The sequence below is a fragment of the Poecilia formosa genome, unplaced genomic scaffold, assembly GCF_000485575.1.
Source record: "Poecilia formosa unplaced genomic scaffold, Poecilia_formosa-5.1.2 Scaffold246, whole genome shotgun sequence".
Lineage (NCBI taxonomy): Eukaryota > Metazoa > Chordata > Actinopteri > Cyprinodontiformes > Poeciliidae > Poecilia > Poecilia formosa.
In genome coordinates, this window is record NW_006800185.1 from 813,283 (window position 1) to 825,654 (window position 12,372).

Here is a 12,372-nt window from a genome sequence, read left to right on the forward strand (position 1 = left end):
AAGTACTTTTAATAAACTTTCCTCCACAAATAACTTTTCGAATCAAACTAAAGAGGTTTTGTGAGGCAGAGTTGAATTGATTTGGGATTTATGAGAACATGTTTAGATGGAAAATCCCTCCTAATGCTCACTGACATCATAGTTTTCTCCCGTCTCTACTCGGTCTGTAAGTAAGTGTTCCAGGTTTAACGATAATTGATTTCCTGTAAAAGTATTTAACTCTTGGTTTCCTGAAAACACACTGTTAATGGGTTTTCCCTTTTAAATATTGCAATTAATCAGACATCCGCTCCTGTTGTAGAACTGCAAATATCAGTTTTAGCTGGCATCATTCCGCCTGCGGATAAAATGTTGATTCGTTTGTACAAATGTTTTACTGCGTCAAGAACCACTAAGTTAGTTTAAAATGTCGCATAAAGCAGATTTCCTGCCTAAATTAGGCATGTGAAAGGAGAAGCGATTATGTTTATGTAAGAAGCAACATAAGGAGTTGGAGCATGGTGTGCTGTTTGTTAGTTTTTGTTTGGCTTTCCGCTTCCTGTTGTGTGGCATTTTTGCATTCAGCTTTAAACATTTCAAAAACAGCCACAGAGTCTTCAGGGACTCATGCAGGCGACTTCATTTATAACTGTTTATTGACATTTTTAGCAGGAAGAACACAGTCCAATGTTTTCATTTTCAGTTTGTAGCAGAAACATGCTTCTATTATCCTGTTATTTTAGTGAATAAATCTTGAGTTTGGTACTGCTGGTTGAATAAAATAAAGCTGAATTGAAAAATTTGTTTTGTTTTAAAGTCAAGAAAGTAGAAGACACATAAGGTGATGATAAAAATAATTGATACAGACCTTGAAATATGCTATATTTGTGTTCCAAGAAGCTGCTGTCCAACAAAGTATAAATGTTAAAAAGCACAGATGCTAAAACCAACAGAAACTAGAGTTTTACTTTCATTTTATAAGCTGAATAAAACTTGGAAATTGTGATTCTCAATATATGATGATCTAAAGTAAAAATTAAAAAGTTTTAGTGTCTTAAAAAATAGAAATGTTTACCATAATGTAATTGTGTTTATATAAAACTGCTTGTCAGCTTTAAACTTGTGAACTTTAAAACTTAACAGGAGCAACAATTTGGGCTCCACATCATGATTATTTCTAGGTTAAATATATACTTTATATTAACATTTGTATTTATCTTATATAAAATAGAAGTGCAGTTTTAGTTTTAATATGTTCAATATTCTTGTTAACATATCATTTATTTAACCTTAATTTATGAGTATCATATGTGAAAAAATGGGAATTAAAAGGGTTTTTACCATGAAATGTCTCCATATACACACGTATACTTTTGTTTTTTCATGCAACTCCTTTCACTTACATGTGAAGATTTGTGTGAATATATACATATTTCATGTGGTAAATGGTTTTTATATGTGATTTTGATGTGTGAATATTAATTGGATTTTCTTTGACACATTGAATACGATCACCTGATCTTCACATGAAGACAATCTGATCATATGTGGTGCAGATATGTGACTAAAGGTTGAATAAAGCATGGAACTAATTAACAAAATACAGTAATTTTTTGATAGAAAAGTTGTGAAATCTTCCAGCAAAAAAACTATTTTGAGATGAATCTAAGAAATTCTATAGAAAAATTTTGACTTCTGAAACTGAGGAATTTCCCATATTTTTATATTTTATTTCTGAAATTAGTCTTAAAATTTCTGAGTTTTTATCTCACAATTTTTTTTTTACTTTTGGAGCTCAGGAATTTCCCAGTTTTTTTTATAGAAAATGTCTGAGATTTTTTGCAGAAATTTACTACTACGTTTCTTTTTCTTTCTTTCTACACTGCCTTAGTACTTTGTCGTATTTCAGATAATGGTGATCGGTTAGAAAACTGGAATTGGTGCATCTCTAACGTTAACCAATTCTTCAGAAAAGCTTACCAAGTAATTTTGGTTTAGTTTGATTCAAACTTTGTATTACACTTGAAATAAACAGAAAAAAATGTCTTGTGAAATAATCAGCCAGTGGAGCTAACAGTTTTTTTTTTATTAATAGTATGGAATTATTTACTTAAAAAAGCTCCTATATCTTGCTGAAAAGGTACTTGTATGTCAGTTAATTCAAGGGTACTAACATAAACTAGATCAGAAACTAGACCAAAATCGCTGGGTGAAAGTTTGTGTTTTTGCAGTGCACAGCCAAAGAATCTCTGGACTCTTTGGCTGAGATTCTGTGGCATCTCAGTCAAATTATTAAATACTGTTATATAGGAATTTTTTTAGCAGTGTAGTCTAACTTTTTAAACGTTAACACTTCTGCCTGGAATCAGTTTTCACAATACAAAAGAGAGAGAAAGCATCTAAAATCTTTTTACTATAAAGTTGTGAAATGTAGCCTGTAGGGCTGTGTAATAATATCGATTTTGTGATATATATCGATATTTTCTTTCCTAGAAAAAAAATCGATATTCATCCGCAAGTATCGTAACATCCAACTGTCACCTTGCTCACTCACTGCTTGCTTCGCCGGGAGAGTGATTAGGTCATCAGGCTTAGGGCGATTCCTTCAGATGTTAAGTGTCAAGGTTAAAAACGTATCAAACTATTCAGAGCAGGTACTTGGTCCACTTTATCTACTTTACAAACGCATGTAAACTACAGTTTGTACTGTTTCAATTAAAAGAAACATGTCTTCTCAACACTTATTTGATTCATTTTGTCCAGCTGTCGACTTTAAGTCTGTGTCCATGTCCAACCAGAGCCAGGTATTGTGTAGTTGGTGCTTTTAATCAGTTTTCAGTTAAATTAATTCAATCCAAGTCTATAACAGTCAAAATGTCACCAAAATCACTCTGTCCCTCTAAAATCTTTCAGAAAATCGCAAAAGTGTATTGAATTGTATCGTTTGCTGAATATCGCAATATATATCGCATCATGAGCAGAATATTGTGTATCGTACCGTATCGTGAGATTATTGTATCACTACAGCCCTAGCAGCCTGAGATTTCGTATCCAAACACGTTTCCTCAGAACTATGTTGACATATTTTATTTTATCTTTATTTCCTCATCACACAGACCTACCCACTGGATGGGAAGAGGGATTTACCTTTGAAGGTGCAAGATGCTTTATCAAGTAAGTTCAACTTTACTCTACAAACCACACACCCATTACACCTTTACCCAAACACTGAGTAAAAGAATTAAACCACTTCACCGTTCCCATGCAGCTTGATTACCCAACAGAAATGTATCTATTTCCACTCGCCTGCATGTTGCTTGTGAAACCGGGCTCTGTTCTGGCAGTAAACTCGTGAAAGGTTATAAATGCTGGACCTTTACTCCCTATTTCTTTGCAGTAGGAGGCTATCGCAAAGTTAATGATTACACAGAAATATGGTGCAAGTACCAGACAGACCAGGGTTCCTGTCCTACTTGGAGCTGTTTGCAGATTAATATGTTTTCTGTTTTCATAATTTATTCTCGCTGTTGGGGTTTGAATGCTGTGCTAAAGTTTGGAATGATGTTTTAATGCGCCTACATACAATTACACAGCTTTATAAGCTGCAACCCTTTGCAGCTTAGAGCAAATAAATGTGTAAAAATGTTAAATGCATGCAATCAGTGCTGTTAAAATGTAAACATTTAATATTTCTATTAATTTAACTCAATTTATTATCATTTATTTCACCTTGATTTTAGTGTAGCACATGTGAAAACATGAAAATCAGGTGTGTTTTTACCATGAAATGTTCCAAAAACACATCAATACATGGGCTTTTTCATGTGACTCAAAGCATACATGTGAAAATTTGTGTGAACCTCATGTGCATTTTCTATTTAACAAGAATAATATTCTGCAAAAAAAAAAAAAAAAATTGAGATTCATTTAAAAAATAGCAACTTTCGGAACTCAGAGATCCATCTAAACATTTCTGAGAACTTTTTTCTTCCAAATTTTCAACTTTTGAAGTTCAGAAATTTCCTTATTTTTTATAGAATGACATTTTAAAGCACCTACATGAGATTTCACTACTTTATAAGTTTGGCGCAAGCAAACCTTTGCAGCTTGGAGCAAGTAAATGCTTACTGCATGCATTCAGTGCTGTTAAAAGGTAAATGGCACCAATAATCCCTGTGATGATGCACCTCTGCTGTCTGGAATCCAGAGCATTCATTTCAAAGTGCAAGCAGCTTTTCTGATCGTGTGTCGTTTTGTGCTGCATTCTGGTTTTTTGGTTTGTTGCAGAAGGTTTCTGCTGTTGTGACTTTGCAGTAACTCCATCCTGAGTTTTGTTGAAATTGTATTTAAAGGATTTTTTTTGTTCCAAAACCAATGAAAGAGCCCTTTTTAAATCGTTCTGACAGTTTGACCTGGGGCCACATTTTTGAAGCCAACAATTGACGAGATCTTTTCATAATGATGCTCTTTCTTCTGGGACAGCCCAAAACACTGCATACTGCCAGTGGCTGTTAATCTTTCTGGAAAATAGCAATCTTCATACCATGAAAGTGTGTATAAAGCCTCCCTTCATTAACGTTTCTTGTGTATCATTCTTGTTGAACTAATGTAACACATGTAAGTTCTGTCCACTAACCCACTTTTGCACATATTTTCTGCTTGCTGTTGGCCACCGAGCTGGTCAGAAGTTTACATACACCCCAAGGTTTCCCCCAGAAAACTTGCTAAGCTTGGTGGTTGGGGGGCCGGGCAGTCGTTCATCCAGCAGCCGTTGTATTTTTGACTTAAAACATGTTTAAAGTTGAGAGGGAATTAGAAAATATCCATAATTACTTGTTATTGAAAGATTAATACCTGAACACCAACTATAAAGTATATAAAAAATGCAAACATAAAAAAAAATGTAATCAATTCTAAGCCTGGTGGGTGCACAAGTAAAGCCTGTTGACCGCCAGACTTATAATACACTGAGGAAAACCCTGCACCCATGATGTGCATGAATCCCATATGCATTTTCATCAACCTCTGGAATGAGTCTTCCCTTACAAAATCCTTTGTTCTGGCTTTCAAGCAGATTCAATTATTCTTCATAAGATTGAGTTCAGGGCTGTTCCTGAAGCTTAGCCATAAATCTATTGGCCACTGTGCTTAAAAGCTTGGTCTACACTGAAAAACTGCCCAGTTTAAAGTGGACATATGATGCTCTTAAAAGGCGTTCCACTCCACCTTCTTCAGCCGTTTCTGTAGCTTGGGTAGCAGAAAGTTTTTCCTTAAAATATGTCAACAACAACAAAAGACTCGTCCATCCTGCCTCACATCCTTAAATGGTGCCAGAATATGAATTAATGTCTTACAAACAAGGCTTCTTCAATGTAGTTTGTGAGTTAGCTAGCACCAATCCCAAACTGTTGGTGTAATAGTTATACTAATCACTAATGCTTATGTTCTCAAGCAGCTAAACTCAAGCTAACACAGCAGGAGGGACGATGCTCGTGGTATCAAAACAATAAATTAATGTCTAAAATAAAGTTTATTCTCATTGTAGCATTATTTGCAGCTTATCTCTTTGCTGTGTCCATCGCTGCCATAGATGGAAGGAATTGACCGCTCAATCCAGCGAAGTTTTTCTGCAAATCCTTCTTGTTTCTGACCGAGGTTCCCGAAGCAGTCGTTCTTGAAACAAAGATAACTTTCTCCATGATGTGGGCATATTTCCAAGAAAAATAAAGTTTAACCCGAGACTTTGAAGAGGTTCAGATGCTGGGAGACGGTGTGAGGATTGTTACTATTTTCTTCACTGTTTTTTCAATGATAGTATGAATAAATATGAAAATATGATTAAATGTAGTTACTGTGTGCATGAATCACACTTCTTTACAAATGGTCACATTTTACAAGAGCAGTAATCATGTCTGTGAGGCTATGATTGCTAAAAAGGAAGTAATAAATCACTTTTATCATTATCACAGTAGTAACACAAAATATCATGATAAAACTTTAAGTCCACATCGCCCACCCCTGGATCCACATAATCTGCATTTAGCTGCATGATGTTCAGTTTATGGTTCAGTAAAGACATATTTTATTTTCTACTCTCTCTTTGACATTGTGGTCTTATTCTGTGCTAATTCATAATCTGTCCTTCAGATCCTGGTATGTGAGTGAAGGATGTAATTTTGCATATTTTCTAGGAAAAACTTACCCTTCCTTGATATTTAGCAGTCAAATCTGCCAAAATACTGTAATGCCGCTGCATCAGTGATATGAAAAATGAAGGATATTATGCTTTGTTATCCCCACTGAATCCTTTCTGACTTCCTGAGCTTCATGTGGCAGTTTGCCAGTAATTTCATATCCCCTATTTTATCACAGATTCTCTGTGCGAAACAGTTTTAGGGAGCGCCACATTCATTAGCCGATCAGTGTGGTTCTGGCCCAGCCCGATGATGCATGCATGCTGCGCTTTGGCGAGTGAAAAACGATTTGTTTCATGCATCAGCTGAATTTTAAACAAGTCTCTAAAAGTTTGAGGGAGGGATTTTCACATCCAGCACCAGCCTGCGGTGCGCTGTTGGACGAAGAATGAGCAGCAAAAATAATTTTCTCACTTCTTCTGTTAAGCTGTCATAAAGCCACTCTTTCTGCAGCATAATCTAGCAAGCAAACACGTCGCAGTTTTATTGGATTGTGATGTATCTCGGTGCCTTCTAGCGACTCCCTCTCTTAATGTCTTCATTTGTCCTGCGGCTCATTAGCAGCACAAGTCGCCATGTGTCTAATTTATTCCTGTAGAGCTTATAAGGAAATAACCGAAGCCTAATTGAAAACCTGCACAGATATCAGCTTACATGTGACAAATGCCTCCCTGATCTGGTGGTGAGTGTTTTATTTCTGACACTTTTCTCCAGCTTGTTTGCTTGGTTTCCCCCTCCAGTGTTTTACTCAACAGAGTCCCAGTCATGTGGTCACTAAAGCCAGAGTCATAAAGATGGCTGCAGGCACGGCCCAGTGTGCCGTAATCATTGTCTTTTTCTCGACGTTAAGTCATAAAACTGTGTCAAGACTATTAATTTCAGTGTGACTCATTGTTTTGATAGGAGATTTGCTGACAGGTTTATGAGAAAACTGCGACTTGGACAGTCTGTGGGACATTTTGAGGTTTTATGCAAGGCTGCCAATAAAATCCTCTGAGAAGTCTCCAACTCCTGCTGACAGCTGGATAAGCCTTGGATGTGCCTCGGGTTTTTCAGTAGGACCTTATTACTTTGTCGCCGATTTTGTGTTTCCCAGTATCATAAAGTTAGGACTGTAACTTCCTTTTAAAATGTAAGGAAGGTGAAACAATTTTAAATCCTCAAGTAATCTAGAGATTCATCCATCTTCACTGCAAAACCACAAAACATTACCATTTATGGTCTTGTTTCTAGTGCAAAGACAAAACTAACTTACAAGTAACTTCATTAAGAGAAAAGAGCTGGTTTTAAGTAAATGATTCACTAATATTGATGAAAAAGTTCAAGTTCAATAAGTGGAATAATCTACCAGTGTAACTAGTACTTTTTTATCAATATTAAGGATTTAAATAAGCTCCAATATCTTAATGAAGTTACCTGTGAGATACGTTTGACTTATTTCAAATGTACTAAGATATTTAGACTAGATTTTTTATCTTCAATGAAAAATTTAAATATTTTTGTACAGTTTTGGCTTTAGTTACTAGTCTTAGTGTGTTGTTCTTTCTGCAAACAGCCTATTTTTGAGTCATGTCAACAATTAATCGATTGGCGAGTATTTCAATAAACGATTAATCACGATTAATTGTTTCAACTGCATTTGATTGTTCAGAAAACAGTCAGATTTTTGAGTTTCCAGCTGGACCAATCAAACTGAAGCTCATCCAGTTCCAGTTATCAGCTGGAACTAATCGATCACTGAAGAAAGCAGTACGTTTACATCCATTTCTATCTGTGCTTTCTGCAGCAGCAGAAGATCTGGTGTGTTGTCATGCTGGCTCTGTGAGTTGGCTGTTACCATCAGGTTACACAGTGTGAGCATCAAGTAGCAGATTGTGCTGACGCAGTCTGTCCTCTGATGCTGCGTGCTAGCAGGGATGAGTTACAGGTTGTTAGTGTGACAGTGCAAACTAGAAACATGGCCTCCCCTAAGCTTCTACTACAAACATGCAGGTTTGAAGGAAGCAGATTCATCTTAAATAAACCAGCTGAGGTTTACTGCTTTCCTAAGACAAATGTGGTTTTCTTGCTTTCTGGGTTGATTGTGACTGGCTTAAAGCAAATTGGATAGAACTTCCTACACAGAAATGAACAGAGCTGGAAACATTTTGGGCACCTGAAGCGGTGAAAATGTGCTCCTCTGTTAGTGGTATGCCTCAGTACAAAATGTCAGATTTAATTTTGTCAAAGTGCCTCAGCATCCAAAAGTGATTACTGCCATCTTAACCAGCTCAGTGTATCTCACCGAGGAGAGAGGAGTCACAGTAATTTGAGGAGAAGCTTCAAAGCACCAATTCTAGGCTTTTAGCAGGCATCTATAACACTTCTTCACTACAAATAAACCTGCGGCCAATTAACTACCTCTAAACCTTCTGCCGCTGTGGTTTTCACGTAGTCAAAATAGGGCTGAAACTAATAATTACTGTAGTTATCAATTAATCTGTTGATCATTTTGTCGATTAATCATATTAATCCGATTAATCACATATTAATCCGATTAATCACATTTTTTAATTTAAGCCTTTTTATAGAATATTAGAAATACATTATTTGTTTATTTATACAAATAATTAAATTACTTTTTAAAAAAATAAAATATAAACATTTTATTGCTTAAAATGCAGTAACGTAGCATTCCTTTAGCAGACGCTTGATTATTTTTAGTAAAAGAAAATGCTTCTAACATCAACTTTGTGAATAGCTCAGGTCTTTAGTGTTGGGCTGATCTGTTTATTTTTGGACTAACCAATTAAAAAAGTAACAAAGGTTAATTAAGTTGGAGAATTTGAATTGTGTGAAGCTAAAACTGTCGTTTGATGAGGAGTTTTGGGTGGAACATGTTTACAGACGGGTTTGTTATTTTTAAATCTGAATTGCAAAATGTGCATATTTTGTACATTTTTGGCTTATTTACTACTGGGAGTTATTCTGTCAGCAAATTGGCCTTTTTTTAATTAATCGACTACTAAATTAGCTGATGATTATTTAAATAATCGATTACACTGATTAATCATTTCAGCCAATATCCTATTCTGTGGATCATCTCACTAGTTGCTGCATTTTGCAGTTAAATGTTAAAGTCCAGCTTGTTTTTCTCTGTAACCAAAACAGCATTTTAATGACTGTTTTTCAAATTGCAGTCTAAATTAGATAAATACACTTGCATATTTGTCAGGTTATACCTTTAAAGGTTATTGAGCTGTAGAAGTATTGCAGAAATTGATGTTTTGGTGCACAAAACCTGATTGTTGTGTTGGCATGGTATTCGTCGCAATTAGGTTTTATGTTGCTGCGTGGATGCAGGAAGTAGTTACAGAAATTATGCTCAGAATAAACAGGTGCACGTTGGTGCCAGTTCCTCTCTCGGTTTTCTATTTTGGTTTCATTAATTCTGTTTGGAAATTAAAGAAGAGAACAAAACTCACCGTACAGTGCTAATTGCTTCGAGCAATGCTTGAGATAGCTGCTGCCTTGTTTTGAAGAACGGGTTGCTAATAAGTAAGCCTGTGGCTGAGCTGAAGACTAGTTTTATTGCAGTCCAGTTCTTAATGTTTCATTTAAAGACCGTTTGGCAGCTTGCTTTGAAGACACTTTATTGTTTCGGAGAGTCCATTGTTAGGATAAATTACGATGTAAATTATAGTTACTCTGTAGAATTTAACTCAGAATAGAAACAGGACGCCAAAGTCTCTCCAGGGCATCTCGTGTTTAGGGTGAGTGCCTAAACACGAGGGACTCACCCTCGTGTTTAGTTTCTGGTTTATTTTCACCTTTGAAGATCAACACTGACTGACTGCACATTTAAAAGTTGTTGTGTTCAGTTGCTCTTTGTTCTGGTTGATGTTGTGATGTAATTAATTTAAAGCTTAAGAGTAAATTTAGAGAGGACCTATTATGCAAATGTCACATTTGCACAATGTGCTTCTAAAAACATCTCAAGCACTTAAAAAAACACCCTGATGGTTTTTGGCAATAAGTTAAACTTATTTGGTGTCTGGAAAAGAGCCATTTCCAAAACCTTTGAGTGTAATGTCACAAATCAGGAGGCTTCCCATCACTTGACAACCAAAGCAAAGTCCAGCATATTTGGTCAGCTGGATTTACAGCTGCATGTGCCGCACAATGGCTACTGGAACAGACAGGTGTTTTGTTGTTAAAGTACCATCCAGAAACTACTTGTTGCATCCTTGTTGGTTGTGCAGGAGGCTCCACTTCTGCTTTTCAAAGGTGTACGGAGCTCAAAATAGGCAAAACTGAGCAGAATGCGAATAATTTTGGGCAAAAAATTTAATGAACCTGTTTTGTGCAGTCCTATCCTAACCTATTCAAGGAAAAATAATGGGTCAACTTTTAAAAAATTACTGTCCTAATGTAAAGGTCTGCTTATCAGTACGCACATACGTACATATGTTATTCCCCTACAGTAAAAAACCATCAAAGTCTTTTTTACTATGACTGCCTGTGTACCTGCAGCCATCTCACCATAAATCAGGTTTACTCATTGAGGAGAAAGCAGAAGCAGAAGCCGAGCAGTTGTTGTTGTGACGCGTTTCTTGAAAGCACCAATTCAAGTTGTTAAGCTGGCAGCTTTAGATCCTGTCACAGCTAATAAAATTCTTGGTAAATCAAATAATAATGAATTCTACGTGTCCATTCTGCTGCTCGGGTCTGAGCAAGCTCAAACAATAAATCACACGTTACAGTAACTGACATCCTCCCTGTGGATCAATGTTTCTGTTGCTGGGGATGATACGGCAGATTAAAACTTTGGAGCACAGACAGTGGACTCTCGTTGAACTTTGCTTCTTTTCAATCATCTCTAGTTGGGCGGTCTGCCACTGAAGAGAAGAAAACCTGTAGAAAAAACTGGATTGTTTCAGAAACAGTAGACCTTTTCCCAGATTATTTTACTCTAGGGACTAACAGTTATTTTAATAATCGATTATCCTTACGATTTTTAAAAAGTGGCACATTCTTCAAATTTTTCATTTAAGCCTTTTTATATAATATTAGAAATACATTAAGGGATGCAGAATAAATTCCTTAAATAATACAAATTGTATTGCCTGAAATTAAAAAAAGATTGCATTCCTTCATGTACTCTTGATCAATTTTTGGATTAACTGATTAATAATTGGATAACAAAATGTGATTAATAGGGATTTTTGTTTATGTGACAGAATTTGAACCAAGTTTTGGGTAGAACACAAGTCTTGAATGGAAAGTATATATACATACATATGACGGTTTTGGGTTAATTACTGCTCTAATTCGTTATGAAAGGGCCTTTTTTTGTAGTTTGTATGCACCAGTTCACAATTAATTAATTACTAACTTAATTGATGATCATTTACATAATTGATTAATCATGATTAATGCGACTAATCATGATTAATGACTTCAGATTAATCACGATTAATCCAATTAATCGTTTGAGACCTATTTTACTCTTTGTTTTACTTTTCATAATGACAAAAATCAACATTTTGATAACATCTTGTTGCAGTTTGAAATGAGATATAAGACGTCTGTCATGATATGGAAGTAGGCTTCTCTGTCTGGGCGTTTTTAGAAAATCGGTTGAATACTTTGACTCCAATTAGGATTTTACAGGAAGAATCTCCAGATATATTTCCCTCTCAGTTTGATGTTTTGGCTTCCTTAATTCTGTTTTGGAATAAGAGTTAAACATATACGTTGAGATAGCTGTTGTCTTGTTTATAATACTGTGGGGCAGAATAATAAGCACACCTGAGTGAACTGAAGGTTGTTTGTGTTTGGTTGTTGTTTTTCGGCTTCCATTGAGCAGTTTGTGGTGTGCGAGTGCTCATCATAAGGATAAACTGGCATATAAAATATAAATATTCTACAAGTTTACTCTGTGGACCTTACTTCTGCATAATTTATCTCTCACCAGAAAATACATGCAGCCTATCTCTGCTCAGTTGTTGCTCTGTTTTCTGCTTTGAAGACCAACGCTCACCGGTTGCACAGCTGAAGGTTTGTGAACCAAAAGTTGGAACATGCAGAGAAAGAGATTACTGATAAATCTCCATAGTCCTAATCCCACTCGGCAGATTTTAATTGGATTTAGATGTGTGGACTGAGATGGGCTTGGGCTTATTGGTGTCAATTAAACAAATTCTGTGTTGTCAGGATT

At 35.8% G+C, this 12,372-nt stretch overlaps 1 protein-coding gene across 16 annotated transcripts in view; it reads left to right on the forward strand.

The window, feature by feature from the left end:
- The window catches only part of LOC103150271 (pleckstrin homology domain-containing family A member 5-like), a 117,854-nt gene that overhangs the window by 4,989 nt on the left and 100,493 nt on the right, over positions 1-12,372 (forward strand). For 15 of the 16 annotated variants that reach the window (XM_016680554.1, XM_016680555.1, XM_016680557.1 and 12 more), the window contains exon 3: positions 3,096-3,153. In XM_016680554.1, coding sequence (XP_016536040.1) covers positions 3,096-3,153 — 58 coding nt within the window. Of the gene's footprint in view, positions 1-3,095; positions 3,154-5,569; positions 5,818-12,372 lie in introns of those variants that run through there. The other variant, XM_016680570.1, reaches the window with a different exon arrangement.